Source organism: Paroedura picta, chromosome 8, assembly GCF_049243985.1.
Source record: "Paroedura picta isolate Pp20150507F chromosome 8, Ppicta_v3.0, whole genome shotgun sequence".
Classification (NCBI taxonomy): domain Eukaryota; kingdom Metazoa; phylum Chordata; class Lepidosauria; order Squamata; family Gekkonidae; genus Paroedura; species Paroedura picta.
In genome coordinates this window covers 40,444,148-40,461,471 of record NC_135376.1, presented here as the reverse complement: position 1 = coordinate 40,461,471, position 17,324 = coordinate 40,444,148, and the positions used below count along the sequence as shown (strand labels likewise).

General features: G+C 42.3%; 1 protein-coding gene across 3 annotated transcripts; it reads left to right on the top strand.

The window, feature by feature from the left end:
• The first annotated feature begins 1,910 nt into the window (after nt 1–1,910).
• On the top strand, nt 1,911–16,918 carry ERFE (erythroferrone). 3 transcript variants are annotated; one of them, XM_077349253.1, is made up of 10 exons: nt 1,996–2,059; nt 2,261–2,432; nt 2,695–2,917; nt 5,645–5,764; nt 8,458–8,560; nt 10,742–10,962; nt 11,681–11,789; nt 12,332–12,422; nt 14,186–14,264; nt 14,643–16,918. In XM_077349253.1, the coding sequence occupies exons 3-10, from the start codon at nt 2,705–2,707 to the stop codon at nt 14,739–14,741; spliced, it is 1,035 nt and encodes a 344-aa protein (XP_077205368.1). In that variant the 5' UTR covers nt 1,996–2,059; nt 2,261–2,432; nt 2,695–2,704; the 3' UTR covers nt 14,742–16,918. The 3 variants fall into 3 exon arrangements, with proteins under 3 accessions (XP_077205367.1, XP_077205366.1, XP_077205368.1); XM_077349252.1 differs by having other exon boundaries at nt 1,911–2,432; XM_077349251.1 differs by having other exon boundaries at nt 1,912–2,310.
• The last annotated feature ends 406 nt before the right edge of the window (nt 16,919–17,324 follow it).

The window sequence follows — 17,324 nt, the reverse complement described above, 5'->3', positions numbered from 1 at the left end:
CCTTTAGCTCAGGGTTTCTCAACCAGGGTTTCCTGATCGTCCTGGAAGGGTTTCCCAAATGGGTGATGTTAATTAATCCTTGCCATAGTTCACCGCTAGAAGTTTTCTGCCCGGCGAGGAGGGCACAGACCTGGTGAGAGCCCTTAGTGGGCTGGCCACCACATCCGGAGGTGTGCAGCTGGCAGCAGGGGCCTTTCCTGACCCGCTTGGCCCGCGAACGGCTCTCGCCACATTGTCAAGAGCCCTTCCTGGCCCAGGAAAGCCCTTCCCACTGGCCGCGCAACTCCAGAGGTTCGCAGCCACTAGTAGGGGCCTTTCCCGGCCTGCTTGGCCCACGAATGGCTCTCACTGCATTGCTGATGTAGCGAGAGCCCTTCGTAGGCCGGGAAAGGCCCCTCCCGCCAGGCGCCCACCTCCGGAGTCGTGCGGCCACCAGCGGGGGTCTTTCCTGGCCAGCAAGGGGCTCTCGCTGAGTTGGCAATGGGGCGAGAGCCCTTCCCGGCCAAGGAAAGCCCCTCCCGCTGGCTGCGCGCCTCCGGAGATGTGCAGCCAATGGCAGGGGCCTTTCCTGGCCTGCTTGGCCGGCAAAGGGCTCCCTCCACATTGCTGATGTGGCGAGAGCCCTTTGTGGGCCAGGAAAGGCCCCTCCCGCCAGGTGCCCACCTCTGGAGGTGCGCGGACGTTGGCGGGGGCCTTTCCCAGGCCGCTTGCCCTGAGAAGGGCTCTCGCCACGTCGCCAACACACCGAGAGCCCTTCGCTTTGCATGCCTTGTGGAAAGCCAGGAGTCAGGACAGGGGGAGCGGTGTTCCTTGCAGCAAACCAACCAGGGAAAGGAAATTGCTTCCTTTACAAAAAGCATTGCATTGGTTATAACTGAGACGTAAACTCGTGAAACAAAATGGTATTTAATCAAAAGATTATTTCTGTAAGAGGTCTGAAACATATGTCTGGGCCCTGTGTATCTGAGGGACTGCATCTCTGAATACATTCTGCAGAAAGCTCTTTGACCTAGTAATACCAATCAGCTAAGGATCTTGGGCCCCCAGGAAATATGCTGGGCCTCAACCCACACCAGGGCTGTTTTTGTCCTGCCTCCTACATGGTGGAATGAGCTCCTGAGAGAAAAAAAATAATTAGCTTCCTCAGTAATTATGACTAATGCTGACAGCAGTTTTATCTGTGATTTTTAAAAAATGATTTATGTTTCTTATATGGAAACGTTATTGGTTTTATTGATCTACCTAAATTGTGTAAACTGCCCTGAGATGGCATCTCCAAGAGGGGCGATAGATAGATAGATAGATAGATAGATAGATAGATAGATAGATAGATAGATAGATAGATAGATAGATAGATAGATAGATAGATAGTTGAAAGCTTATATCCAGAATACAACTTTATTGGCCTTAAAGTTGCCACCAGACCCAAACCTTGTTCTGTTGCCTCAAACTCAGCTGCCCACCTGAATCTATTTTTGTGTTTTGATCAGTGGAACTCTCTCATTGTGAGTATAAGAAGTGGAAAACAAATGCACATACATTGTCATTTTCAACACAGTGACTTTGGAGACATGAGGACCATAGAAGCATTGCATCAAATGAGGACCAATGTGTGCTGAGTCCACCCACTCACTCCGGATGAATTAATCCAGCTCTTCCTCGCTTCCATGGAAGAAATGGAGCGGTGCACTTTGTTTTGCGCCTGCCCCTCATCACTTAAACTCGCCCGTGCCGCCTGCAGCCTGCCTGTGTCAATCTCCCACAGACTCTCGCATTTCAACGTGGGCCAGGAGCGAGAGGTTGTTTCAGTTTGCTGCCGGTAGGTGGACCTCAACCCCTCCTCTTCAACTCGTTGGCTTTTGTAACTATCTAGTCACGGCTGTGCCTAAAGAATTACGTCAGCTCGGCACCCAGAAGGAGCGCCCGTGAAGGCGGGGAATTCAAGCTTATTAAAGGGAGGGAAGTCAGCAGAGCGATTCAGGCCAGGAGAGAAGGCGGCGGCGGCGGCGCGGTCCCGTGCGGAGGGATTCCACACACATACACACACCCCGGAGCCCAGGTCCTAGTGCACAAAAAGAGGGGACCCTGCAAAGAGGCGGGTGTCCTCAGGCGGCCAGACCGGTGACTAGAAGACCCAGTGGAGGATTTTTGCATTTCTGATTTTAAAAAGAAGCTAAAAGCAGATGCAGGGAGGAGAGGGCAAGCTGCCACTGCACCAACTGGACACTGCTGTTTTCGTTTGTTTGTTTCTTCCCTCCAGGGTCCCCGACTTTCTGACTAAGCTTTCTGAGTTATAAGGATTTATTATCGGTGAGGCCGTATGAGGTGTTCCTTGCCACCCCTTCTTCCCTGCTCAGGAAATTGACTGACATCTTTTCACCCCTTGGAAGCACCAGGCTCTTAACCGGTTGTGGTGTGAACTTAATTAAGAGGTTTTTAAATTTTGTTTGGCTCACTTTCCCCCTCTTCATTTCTAAAAAAAATAAGTTTGTACATTTTAACATTCTTGATTTGGGCTATTGTGAAGTGTATATATTAGATCCACCCCCACCCCAGTTAATTATTCTTTGTGGACTCTGGTGAATATCATCTGTGGGACTCATTCCCTGCCTGTTTGAACATCTGTAGCCTAATTTTCGTTCTGCTTTTGAGAGGTCCTTGGCAATGCCTAAATCCAGGGCTCTGTCTCCATAGAAACTTCGGCATGGTGATATGCCAGAGGATGGCAGGACCTCGCCTTTCCAGCTGTCCACTTCTCCTCTTGGCCATGGGGCTGCTAGAAATGGCCTCTTGTGCTGGCTCTGTGGAGACCGAGAAAAATGAAAGCAGAAGGAGCCACGAGAAGAAATCCCAGTGGAATGAATATCCCACAGGACAAAGAGCAGGCAGCCTCCGGGTGGCATCAGCCCATGGACCGGTAAGCATAATCACTAGTCCCCCAATGTGGTTTCTGGAGAAGTGTGCATGCACATGAAGACTTAAACCTAGAATTAAACTTGTTGGTCTTAAAGGTGCTGCTGGACTCAGACTTTGTTATGCCACACTTGCTTCCTTACTAAGCGCTTTAGCCCTTTCCATGGTAATAACTGAAGTGTTCTAACTCAATGGAGCTGTTTTCTTATTCATCTGCCCAATAAGTCTGGCACAAAACTAACTCTAGGGTGTGTCGAGAAGCAAAAGTAGTGCCCTGTGAGGGGACTGGAATTTATTTGGGGATGTTTTGTGCGTCAGAAAGTGTGCATTTCTGCCTACAGTGTCAAATATCCATAGTATATATGTGGGAGTGTCATTGGGATCAGTGCTTTACAAAGTTTGTGTCCAGTGACACCTTTAAGACCTACCAAGTTTTATTCAAGGTTTAAGCTTTTTATGTGCATGCACACTTCTTCAGATATAATGAAACAAAATTTCCTCAACAGTTACAAAAGTGCATTTTATTTCTGAGTACAATAAATATGCATAGCATCGTTGGGTTGTAAGTTTATGTGTAATCCATTTTACTTCAGCACTGTTCACACTGCAACTTTGGTATGGATCTCACTACTGGTTTTCTGTCATGGTGCTATCTCATATCTTCTTGCATTGAGTAAAAGAGCGTGGGAGACAATGCCAGTTGAAAAGGACACACTATCTAGTTATTTCTATCAAAGAACAGAAGCCATGCTTTGAACTTCCACACACCTCCTTCAAATACTTTAAGCAGGGGTAGTCAACCTGTGGTCCTCCAGATATTCATGGACTACAATTCCCATGAGCCCCTGCCAGCAAATGGGAATTGTAGTCCATGGACATCTGGAGGACCACAGGTTGACTACCCCTGCTTTAAAGTACAGATAGAGGGATCTGAGCACATGTTATTCATACAAAGTAATGTGAAGTTAAGGCTGCAATGATACACACCCAATATGATTAAGTGCTAAGAAAGCATGTATGGCATTGGATTGTACATCAGTGCAATTATTTGCCGGCATATAAGACGACTGGGTGTATAAGACAACCCCTCAACATTTCCACTCAAAATATAGAGTTTGTTACATTACATTACAGCAATATGGGCCACTATGGGCAGCTATGTCTATCCCAACTGAAGTGCACCCGGCATATAGGACGACCCCCCCACTTGGAGGCATGTTTTTCAGGGGGGAAAAGTAGTCTTATACGCCAGCAAATACTGTATATATTTTCAGAATGGCCATTAATTTTACATAAGTTAGAAGCTGATGTTTGATTTTAACATATTTTAAAGTTATATCCCGTGTTTCCATTTGCATATATCTGAGACAATTTAGATAGTTTATGTAAGCCATTCTGAGCTGCCAGACAGAGGGTGGGTGATAAATAATAATAATAATTTTATGATAATGATGTTTTTTCTATTAATCTTCAGTCACCAAACAAAAACAAGTAGCAGTTAAGGCCTGATGTAATTTTTTAAAAATCTGTTTGTTGTATCTTGCCAAAATCCTTAATAGTTTTTACCTGGCACCTAAAAGATTTTGAGAAGATGCTTGACAAACATTCTGGGGGAGGATATTCCATAAATAGTATCATGACATAAATAGTTCCTGTAGAATCTAACATTTGAGGAAGAAGGCACCTAGGCAAGGTTTCAGATGAAGACCTTAATAAAAGGACAGGTTCATGCAGAAGAATGTAATCCTTCAGAATTGAAGTATTTCACCTGGAAAGAAAATGACTGTGAAATTCACCCAAATCTGGGAAAAGTATACATGAAAAGATTTACAAATCTTGTGAACTATATAATGCATCTGCATGGGTCTGCATCCCTTATGTGATGTGAAGAGGTCAGGACACCTTACCAAGTCTAATGTGTCTATTATAGCTACCCTGACACATTTCCCGGTTGCTCCAAATGACCTCCTGAAAGTAAGGTATCCTCAGGAAGAAATGCTGGAGTGGACTATTTTTTTTTTGGGGGGGGGAGCAGGGGTAAATAAGGAGACACTCCCTGGGCATAGATCAGTCTGATGCAATCAGGGGAATCAGAAGAGTTAAAAGAATCTAAACTGGTTGCAAATTATAAAAGGGATTCTTAGAAACTATTCCAGTCTATGCTTTGAGGAACAGGGTTGGATCTAGAAATACTTTTACGCTCTGTACTCAATTGAAGAGGGTAAGTGTGACTCCATCTAGAAAGGGGTCCAGTTTCTGAGGAACATCATCTTTCCCAACAAATGACATCTCTGTTATGTCTGGATTCAGCCGCAGGTTGTTTATCCTCAGCTACTTTACCACAGATTTCACAGATAGCTGAATCTGGAGGCTTAGATAAAGAACCGAACAATGGGGTATGATCAGCGTATTGCAGCTACTCTACTCCAGATCTTTGGATGTGATTTCAGGTTTTTGTTTTTAATGTCTTGATTCTTTTTATTCTTTTATATACTTTCATGGCAAGCTGATTTAAAGGGGAAAACTAATAATAATAAACTGACATTGAAGTGTATGAATGTGTGAATGCATATAGTAGGCCTCATAAAGATGCTGAGCAAATATCATTCTCAATGCCTTTTAAAGAAAAATGTTATCTGTTTGATTCTGTGTTCTCTGGTTGTGCTTCCACGTGTCTACCTGCACCGTTGACATCCTTACTCTGGTTTCTTTTACTTCTCATTACATAAAGGAAACTGTAACTGGAAATGCTCACATCGATCCCCGGGATGCCTGGATGTTCTTTATGAAGCAATCAAACAAAGGCGCAAACAGCAAAAAGAAGAGCAAAAGCAAATCCAAAAAAATCAAGGTAATTTTATTTTATGTATCAATATTGCCCTTTTTTGCCCTTGCATTCAGGGCAGTTTACAGTACACAGTAATACCTGATGATATATACCATAGAGAGGGAAAAGTCAGGCAGTCGTATAAAACTATTCCAAAATGATCAGATGACATGGCCACTGCAGAAAGCAGCTCTGGGATTGTACCCAGGCCGATGGAGGGAGCTTTGCTGGTTCACCTGTCTCTTCTTAGGTAGCCAGTTAAAATGGCCACAGAGAGACACACTCCTCCCTTTTTGATGATTTAACTTTTACTTTTGTATTATTTGCCCACTACATGTGCATAAGTTTTCCACAGCAAGGGTTAAAGCAGCTTGTGGCAGATGGTAGCAGCAGTGATTTTTAGCACAAAAACCTCACAAGGGAAAATACTTCTATAGCAAAATAGAATCTGTCTAGACAGTGGGCTCCCAGATTTTGATTTAGCAAGTCTCTCTAACTTATTAAAATTAGTAGAGCCTTCCTACATGTAACCAAAAGTGCATTGTTAGTCTAGCCGTAGATTGGAGACAGATGTGTGCTTTAAGAAGTCTAGAAGAATTACAGCTTGGAAACAATTTTTTTTGTAAAATATGAGGGTTGACCTCAACTTAGGACTCATGAGAAATTAAACTTTTGTATTATCCGGGCTGAATAATCAATATATAGATCTCAAAAACTGAAATGTTGTGTTAGAGGGTTGGGCCAGGACCAGGGAGGTATGGTTTCAAATTCCACTAAGATGACTGGGTGACTTCAAGGCAGGTGTTTATATCGAGTATAAAATGGAAGAGGGGAGACCTCTGAGCTCTTTTAAAAAGGTAAAAGCTTTGCAATGGAGCCTGAACAATGGTGAGATGGTTACATTGTCTCTCTTGGAAAACTATACTTTGAGAAACTGATAACTATATTTTTTTACTTTTGAGCAAAGTGCTTCTCAGATTGTAATACCTTCATGTTGCAAATGAGCTGAGCCACCAGGCTATGTAATTTAGACTATTAAAAAAAAATTAGACTATAAAACAGCAAACGCTCATGGGAATTGTAGTCCATGGACATCTGGAGGGCCAGTTTGACTACCCCTGCTATAAAACTCTTAAGTAGCTGTTAATTTTTTAAAAATTGGATCAGGTCTCAGTTGCACACATTTGTGTAATTAGCTCCTTAATGTGCTTCTTATGTTATTCTTTCTACATATAGAATAACACCCAGTAAAGCAGTGGTCCCCAACCTTTTTATCACCAGGGACCACTCAACGCCTTTTACTGAGGCCCAGTGGGGGGGGGTAGTTTACTCTCAACCACTGCCCTAACGCTCTCTGATCGCTATGGTAATGTTTAAACATCCCTTCAAAATAAGATACAGACACGCCACATATGAACACATATCAACTATGAACATAAGGATCATTTTATTTTCATGGAAATTTTAACTCATGACAATGACAAATCACTGGGAACCCTGAGCTTGTTTCTCTGCAATGAGATAGTCCCATCTGGGAGTGATGGGAGACAATGACACCCGAAGTGTGTTGTAAAGGGAGAGGGGGGATGAAGTAAAGGGCCGGGGGGGGGGGGGAGAAGGCGTCCTTCGGGGCCCACCTCCAATTAGTCGACAGACCACATGTGATCCACGGCCCACAGGTTGGGGATCGCTACAGTAAAGGACTAATACCTGTGTATCCTTGTAAACCAGGCAAATTATGCTATTTCTCATATTTTTAGCATCAAATTTTTAGCATCAAATTGACCCCTAAATAGTCAGAGGAAAATTTGTTTTGACATATTTGCAGTTAATTTGCCAAAAGCTATATCATAGTGTAGCATTAAAATTTTAAGCTGTTCCAAAATGCCACGCTATTGTCAGCAGTTGGATGCAGGGCTCATATTGCCCCTGTGCTAAAAAATTTGCATTGACAAGCTTGTCTCTTTTCCCAGGCACAATTCAAAGTGATGATTCTTAAAGTCCTAAATGGTTAGGGGCCCAGGCATTTGAAGGATTGTCTGTACCCATATTTTCCAGCTTGCCAGTTAAGAATCCCTTCTGAAGCCCTAGTTGCTGTACCTGGGCCTGCCGAAGTGAAGAGGGTGGTGACCAAAGTCAGGGCTTCTTGAGAGGTGGTGCCTCACCTTTGGAATGTCCTCCTTCTTGAAGCTCACCAGGTGCCTATCACAAATTAAACAAGCTGTTTCACCCAGGCTTTTAGCGAAGTGGTTTTATCTTTCAAACATTTTATGGCCTGCTTCTTGCCATTTTAGGATGCTCGGCATGTAATTAATACTGCTGCCCTGGCTTGTTTTAATGACACCAGCCTGTTTTTATAGGGTTTTGAGTCCTAATGATGTTGGCCTTTTAATTTTTTAAAGATGGTCCAGTTTTAAAGGTAGTATATCAGTTGCAAGCATCCTCAAACAGGTCTCTGGAAAGGTGGCATACGCATTTTACAGATAAATAAGTCACTTGGGAAAATATGAGCCAATTGCCATTCCCATACTAAAACGGTTATAGAACCCTCTGCCAGCTGGCTTGTTTAATATGTAGCAAGCTTATGGCTGACATAGAAGCAGGCTTTGGAGACCAGCAATGAGGACAGTTAACCATAACAAAGTAAGTAATAGGTTTGCTAGCTCATTCTGTAAAAGGGCACTGATGTAAAATGTTCTCCTGTAATTGGGTTCTAGTTTGGCATTCCTGGCCCCCCAGGGCCAGCTGGCCCCCCAGGACCTCCTGGAGCTATGATCAGTCAGGAGGAGCTGCTACGGGAATTCCGATTGCTGCTTAAAGGTATGGAACAAAAATTGTACACTTTGAGCAGTCTACTATAGCATTGATGAATTGGGCATTTATGATTTAATTGAGTGTCTTAATGATCTTTCTGGGTTCGGTGATATTAATTTTTTGAGTTATTTGCTTCTTTCTTCGGGACTCTGGTATTCCTAAAACAAAAACTGAGGGTTATTTTTTGTCCCCAAGTCTTATAATTGGAGATTTTTCTAAATGTCAAATATCAATATACTTTTAGTCAAATTGTGAACACTGGCAAGGCAGACATCCCTCCAAGATCATGGCGTCTGAGAAGGGTCTGCTCTGAGGAGATTCTGTGTAGAATCATGATCATAGTATTCTTCACATCCATATCATTTTTCAGGTGGGAAATATAGATTTTTTAAAAATGTCAATGGGTAAAATTCACTCACCAACTGGTCCACAAGAATCAACATTCAATTGAGTATGCTAGTCTACATTTCTGAACCATTTCCCTGCTGCCTTAGGCAAGCAGTTTTGGAAAGGTGATAGAAATATTATAAATATGCAACAAAAATGTACTTAGGAACAAATGAGTGTCCCATTTTAGAATATTTACTTGGGTCCAATCCCAACACAATCTTATTCCGGAAGGCAAATTTAAGTGGGACCTTGGCGAAATTTCCACTTGCACAAACAGAAGAGCAGGAGAAATGCTGTGGCAGCCTCTTGTGTGAGTCAAACTTATTGTATCCCTACATGTGTTTTCACTTGCACGACGTCTTATGCAGGCAGCTTCTGGTAACAGCAACCTATGGGGTGGGGGGAAGTGCTATGTGTCACGCACACTCCTGCACTTGTAGAACTGTGATAAGCCAGCTTGTTTCCTCATGCTTAATCTGGGTCCAATCTGAACACAATGTTTTTCACATAAATGCTTAATCATAAAATTCTTCTGGGATGGAAATCAGGTTGATAACCAAGTCAGTGACGGTGAGCTGGCAGTTGCCACATCCAGACTTCATCCTGATGCTAACCATCTCATCACGTGCTGTTCTGGATTCATGTCTCAGTATCGTCCCATTGATAAAGGCAAGGATGTATCAGAGGTCTCTGGAGGGCAATGTTTTAGTACTAGGAAGAGGACAGGTGACCTGGGGCAAACCTGAATGTGGCACTGGTTCAGTCAAAACAATATATGCACCTGCTGGACTTCCTGCTAGCTGACTACGGTTGCTCTCAGTGCTAAAGGAGAGTACCCTGCATTATTTCAGAGACCTCTGGCACATTCCCTTCTCTTAACACTTTTTTCCATGGGTGAAAATAACCCGCCAGGAACGTTAAGCTGAGTGGGAGGTAATTAGTAGTAGTAGTAGTATTTGGGCTCTCTGGCCTATAGGCAGTTTAACTGGAGAGAGTCAGGCCTTCCCCCAAGCCAAGCAAGTCAAGCATCTTTGCTGTCGTTAGCGATAAGTTATTTTGTGCTGATTAGCCTTACACTTCTTTGTTGCATAGTGGCATTTCATTGTATTGAATAGCATTGGGGAACACTGAAGCAAGCTAGATGCTACAAGGATATCTGGTTAGTAAAAGAGACAGCTCAGTAGAAAGGTAGTTTGATCTGGAAGACCTAGGCTCAAATTCTCACTGTGCTATGGAAGCTTGCTGGGTACCATCGGGCCAATCACAAGTTCTCAGCCTTACCTATCTCAAAGGACGGTTATGAGGATAAAATTGAGGGGACAGAATTATGTTAGAAGCCACTTTGGGTCTCCAGTAAGGAGAAAAGCAGGATATAAATATCTAAAAGATATGAGGATAATACAAGCTTTGACAGCGGAGTGAGGAAACTATGGACACGGAGTTGTATAATATGCTATCTTTTGCTAGAATGTTACCAAGGACAGGCAGGTTATCAGCAGTCATATGTGTGCTTTAACACGTAGCTTGGACCTGAGACATCAGGAGGTCAACATTTCTTCCTTCCCCTCCTTTCTGCTTTGGAAGTGGATACTTTTCGCACTGAACTTTGGCTGTGTAAAAGAACCCAGATGGACCAACCACTGGGATGAGCTGTGCTAGGATACGAGTGGTGTGATTGCCAAATCTCCCTAGGCAAACCTTTTGATTGTTGAAAGCAAATGGGTTTTGACCTTTACTTCCACAAAAACCATGATTAGACCCAGCCTTGTTAAGTGGTTTTGTGTTTTGGCTGCCCAGGGATAATCAGGGAATGGGAAGAAATTAATCTGAAAACCTGCGACAACTGCCAGGAAGAGGAGGAGCGGGCCAGGAAAGAAGAGAACTTTTTGGCTCAGATAACTGGCTCACTATTCATGAGCAGGGAGCAGGGGCGAGTGAAGGCAGCCTTCCATTGCCGGACCCGGAAGAACATTTCTATTGAACGACGGTCCCTTAAAGAACTTCATCTGTACTACATAGTGAGTAGTGGGGGAAAGGGGGTTGACGTCATTTTCTTTGCATCTTTTCAGCAGAAAGATAGATAGGGTTTTTAAAAATCTCAGAATCCCTAGAATAGGGGACAGCCAACCATTTAGACTTGCTACTGTTTCCTTATTTAGTAAAAATATAGTGGTGTTTTTAAGAAACGCAAAGATCAGAGCGATTTTAATGACACTATATTCTAATAAAGTACTTATTCTTCTGACACATGTGAGATATAATTTTCTTATGGCCTCAGAATGTGTTCCTTCTTTTGGAGCCCTTCAAGGCGGCAAACCTTATAAATCCAAAACTACATTCTCAAAAATCACAACTTATTAAGATCTATAGAAATAGATTTTGGATGTGATTTCTGATACTTGGGCTTTTATAGTGTGTTCTGCAACCACATCTAAGCTTCTTTCTTAAATAAAAACTAGTGTTCTCGAATTTGAGAAGCCCTTGGGGAAAATGTTAATTTATCTAATAAAAAACTCAGCAGGCTTTGGGATCAGTCCTTACTTATTCCGCATTGTAAAATTTTAACATATTTTATTATCTCAGCTATGGACATTAACAAGTGACCCTGTCCCTTTTTTCTCTGATGTGAGTACATTCTTGGGAAATCCAGTTTGGCTTTAACTTGCAAGCTTAATATGGAAAGCTAGACTGATGTCTCCCTCCATTGTTCATGAACCTTCATTTTTTTGCTCCTAGCCTAAATCAGGGAAGACATTCCATCGTGGCCTGGGGCTAAACCTTACCAATGGTCAATACAAAGCACCTCTAAGTGGATACTACATCTTCTCTGCTACACTGCACATTGGTAAGGGCTTAAAGCACAGAAATACTAGCAACATGGAACTATCAGATGATATAAATCAACTGAGTGTGAAAAAAAAAATGTTTCCGTTTTTCCTTCCACATCTTTTGTAAGTAATCTAAGTAAAGCTGATAGAACAAAAGGGACTTTTTAATTGGTTTACGAAATGTCTATTCCTCAACTGCAGAGACCTGCTCTGGATTGGTGGTGGTGATGGAGCGTGCAAATTTAGCCTCAATAGGATAGTGTTATCAATTTCAGCTGGTCCTTTAGGCATTTTTAAAAATACCTGTTGAAGAGATAATCTGTAAAAGATCCTGGCATTTGAATGTTCATATCCTTTGTTCAAATGAGCCCTTGATGCCCGAGTGGTTCTTGGCTAGAGGTGGGGTAACAACTGTTTTCATGTAGAGTTTTTGAACACTCGGGTGTGAAATGGCTTAAGAAGGGAACATAGAATGGAGTTATGCAGTTGTTGTGACCAGGGAATTATTTCCAGCTGCAGGTGCTGTGTTCTGTACCTAATGTGTTTCTGTCTATTGCAGCTAACAGGAATCATTCCAACAAAAGCCAGTCATGCACCCAGGATCGCCTGCGCTTACTAATCTGTGTTGAGTCACTCTGCCAGCAGAACATGTGAGTATGTGTAGCATAAGGAGATCTAGGGCAAGAAAATATCATTTTTTCCTCCTGATCTGCCCCTACCATTGGAGAATAGTAATCTATAGCTAGTTTTCTCGACCAGGATTTTGTAAAACTCTGGGGTTTCTTGATGGTAATGGGTTTCCCAAATGGTTGGGAGTTGGTTAATTTTTAAATATATTTTTTTAAATTTGTTAAACATTTATCAGATGATAAGACCATATAGATGCTTGCTCCTAGAGAGGAAAGCTATGGCAAATCTAGACAGCATCCTAAAAAGCAGAGACATCACCCTGCCAATGAAAGTGCGTCTAGTCAAGGCTATGGTCTTCCCAGTTGCAATATATGGCTGTGAAAGTTGGACCATAAGGAAGGCTGAACGTCAAAGAATTGAGGCTTTTGATCTCTGGTGCTGGAGAAGACTCTTGCAAGTCCCTTGGAAACCGGTCAGTCGTAGAGGAGATCAAATAGTTGAGAAAGCAACCTACTCTCAACCATCCTGTGCGACTGTTAAAGAAGTCCAAATTTACACATAGATGCCTTATTTGGGTTCTTCCACATCCAAGTAAAATATATTGGGCTCAAGCATCACACCCTGTTGTCACTTTGGTCAAGGCTAGAGCCCAGACCTGCTGAAAGCAGGAACAAAGCAGAGAAATTTGGGTGGCTACAGTCTTCTTGTGATAGACATGATACACTTAATAGCAGTACTTGCCTGGTTACATATAGTAAGTGGGACATCGTGGACACAAATGGAAATCTAGAAATTTATTGTATACGAAGACAGCTCCACACAGAATGCATAACTTTTACAAGCCATTTACCAGATGAAGCAACCATCATGTCTCTCCATTAGTACAGCACATTGCTAGTGACTGCCTGCAATGAACTAGAGCTGCTTATTGTTTGAATGAGGCAGTTGTCTTCAGCCCCACTATAAGGAAACATCTCTACTAGTCCTCCAAGACCACATTATGTAAACAATTATGAGTTGTCCCCACTGTATTCTAGTATGATTACGAAATGTTATTTTATCTCCTGAGTGTTCCCGTTCTGCAACTGATCCCTCCCTATCCAAAAACAGGTCTGTCTACATCAGGAATGTTTTCCCCTCAACCCCCCCCCCCACACACACACACACAGGATTGGGTAAAGATGTGTACACACTACCTTGGGAACCTTGTGGTTTCTTCCTTCCAGACAGCTTTGAAACATACCAGGAATCCAAAATTCAAGTAATTCTCCCCATATTAGTTTGGTTTTGTTCCTGCCCCTACACAGACACCATGGCCACTTTGGACTGTAATCTGGTCACATCTCTCATCTTGCTGAAAAAACTTCTAAGTCATCTTCAAGAACTGATAGTCTTGGAGAGAGCAAAACTCTCTCTTTATAGATTACATTTTAGGGACAGGCACCACATTTCTGTTATGGCACACTGACTCTTCCACACTACACACTTGACAAGTTCTAAATTGCCGTGCTGCTCCCAATCACACCCCAGGTATCTTGATGCGTGGGAACTTTTACCTATTTGCCCTGCTTGGGGCTAGTCAGCTGCCGTTACAGTATGACACTTTCATTCAGAACAGTCAATTCTGTCTACCATCACAAATATTTATTAAGAGTATAACATGCAGCCCAGTAGCTTGTCAAACAGTAGGGGCCACTTGAACACATTTTTCAAAACAGAGGCACCTTCTGTTTTCTGGCATCCAGTTCAGTTGCTGAAGATAACGGTAACCTTTTGCTTTCAGTTCATTGGAAACAGTGAGCGGTGCGGACAAATACAGCAAACTTTTCACTATTTCAGTCAATGGAATTCTCTTCCTGCAGGTAAGCATTTGCAAGTGCACAAATGTTGCCAAAAGCCATAAATAGACAGCTGGGTATCCTTGGCTGCAAGACTGGCTTAAAAAAACTAAGAACTTTCAATGCAAGGCTTTTATCATAACATGTATACAGGAGTGGCTAATTAAATGACAAAAGATTCTGACCCACCACTTTTCTCTCTGTTGCATCGAGCAAGAAAACCAGGAGTCCAAGGGTTAATGTTGCTTTAAACCTCAGGCAACTGGCAGGACTTTGGGTTTAACATTTACAGTAGTTTTAAGAGGGTTGTGTGAATGGATATTTGCATGTAATCCTCATGTGGTAATTTAAACACTATACAAGATTGAGCTCATTTATTCACATTTAGCTTCTTGGTTGCAGGCTGGCCAATATGCTTCAGTTTTTGTTGACAACGCAACAGGATCCTCGCTCACAGTACAAAGAGGATCAGACTTCAGTGCTGTTTTTTTGGGTCTCTGATTGGCCCATTAAGCAAGAACCCAGCCCTAAGCTCAGTTTGTCCTCTTCAGTCACATGCAGTCTTGACTGCAACGACTGCAACGAAAAGCATGCAGCACCAGCAAAACTATAAAGCGGCAGGATTCATGTTCATGCAGCACAGGAATACCACATACGGCTGCTCCATGGTCAAGCATTGGGAGAGAAAGAATCTTCTGCATGTAAAATCCACCCTCGTCTCCCTCTCCAAAAAAGGAGCAAGTGATGAAGTTAGTGTCATTAACTTAGAAATTCCTCTGTTGTTGAACATTTACTTTTTGATGTATGTTTCACAGTCCCTTATAAATGGTGGTTTGTAGAACAAGTTTAAGCCCATATACATAATCATGTTGAGGCAGTACATGTCTACTAAAGAGGAGGCCGCTAAGTGTTTCTTAACCATGTCCCAAAGGACTTTTGTTTCAGTCTGAAAAATTCCACCTGCTGGTCTCATACAGCCTTCTTCTGCAAGGTGTGCAAATAGTCATCCCATTTACAATTTGGGGACATTTTAAAGTAAGTGCTAGGGTGCTTATTATTCCTCCAAGGTGTCCTCAAAGCTTCGAGGCCTTAAAAACATTGACGAGGAATACCTTGAGCCACCCACTTTGAATCTGATTAAGGGCTTAGCACTGGATGGGCTGAGCTATCCAGTGCTGCGGACATGATAGAAATAATTTCTATTTCTTAGTAAATTTTTGTGTGGCTGCCAGAACTGCAGAGTGATATCTAAGAATTTTGACACCACTCAGCACCACCCTCCTGTGCTACAGTAACAGTGGCACGTAGGCAGGCAACTGAAGAGTTCTTGCATTTTGTTTAATTTTCAAAGAGGGAAAAACAGCCACACCACACCCTTATCTATTTTAGCCGGAATGTATACTTCTGTAGCAGGTGGCTGTGGCTGACTGTTCTACTTATTTATGCTGCTATGCTACATAAAAGGCAAGAAGTTTGCATTAGAGCAATTTTCCTCCTGGAATCACCAAAAAGCCTGCTTCAGCAAGGTGTGCTTCTTGAGCCCTGATGCCCCAAACCCATTGCTACCACTTAGGAAATCTCATTTCAAATACCCAGCAGCTGTGCATCTTCCAGGAACTGGATCTTTACAGTCCACAGAACTACATTTTTTCAATATTTTTTTCCATGTAAAGCTCCCTGGACATAAGAGCACTAGCATGCCATGACATTGCCTTCTAACATGAAAGGAATTTTTGATCTAGGGGAATATTGGGGCAATTTCCTTTCTCTGTTTTTCTTCACCCTCCATGAAAACTGGGAAAGGCAAATACCTTTGCCTCAAACCCAACCAGATACATGCAGTTGCTAGAACATCTACTCTTATAATTTGTGAACTGGACCAATTCCCAGTAAGCTGAGCACCCACCCTTCTCTCTCTGGCAGTATCAACCTGATAAGCCCATGTCGGTGCCCTGCCCTGCCTCATGAACACACTTGCTCTTCCCCCTACAGCTGTTTTGTAATGCTTACATTAATATATGATATAGAGTATTTTATGAGCTGCTCTATTTATTATATTAAGAAATATATATATTTATGTACTTGGCTTGTTAAATGCATCATTTAATTTTTTTAATACAGTGAAAAACAAAAGGTTCTTTGTATATTCTCAAAAATAAAAGCACAGGTCCCAAAAATGCACACCATTTTAGGGACAGAAAGGAGTCATATTGATTCCATTTTAAACCTGCTGATGAATTAACAGACAGTATAAACACTATATGCATATATATGTATGTGCATCTAAAAGAAATACATGCAACTTGGGATAAATATCCAGCTGAATTCAGTGATATTTAAATACCCACCTGTGCAAAGAAACAAATTTGTAAAGATGATCACAAAAAGTGCATTTGTGCTTTTCAGATCTTGACCCTAAAAACTTCCAAAGGACATATTTCTCAGAGCATATAACTATAAAGTGCCCCATAACAGCAACTGTTTGTGCTAACCAGGGTTTCCCATAAACTCCTGAAGGGAATGAAACTCCAGTTAATGTAAAGGTTCAGCTAGTTTTTTCACTGCATAGTGTTTTCAAGTTTTTAAATGTTGCGAAGTGATTTATTACATCAGTCCTCTCCAAAGTATGTTCTTAAATCTGTTATCACAATAAAGCGTAGTGCACTCCAATGGACATGACAAAGTGAAAAGTAAGCAGGATTCTTATTTTGTTTCAAGGTGAGCCAACCCGGGTTTTTTTCCCAGTTCACTCAATGGCCAACTTACCCATTAGAAGATCCTGGTAGGCTGCAGCAGTGCAAAATGCAGACATTGTGAGACTGGTTTAAGTTAGCAGAATAATTGTTAGTGTCAGTGGGCCTGTCATCAGCATACTTGCCTCCCTGAACCCAAGGTCTATCTAGGCCTCTTAAACCCAACTGCTCTTCCTTTCCATATTCCTGTGCTCATGTGTATTTTAACTAGGCATTTGAACCTATGTACACCATTGATAAGTAACATTAGATGAACCTATTTTGTACTTGGAGATAACAGAATCTAAGGGCACACTGGTTTAGGAAAACTACCAGACAACTTGGCTTCTAT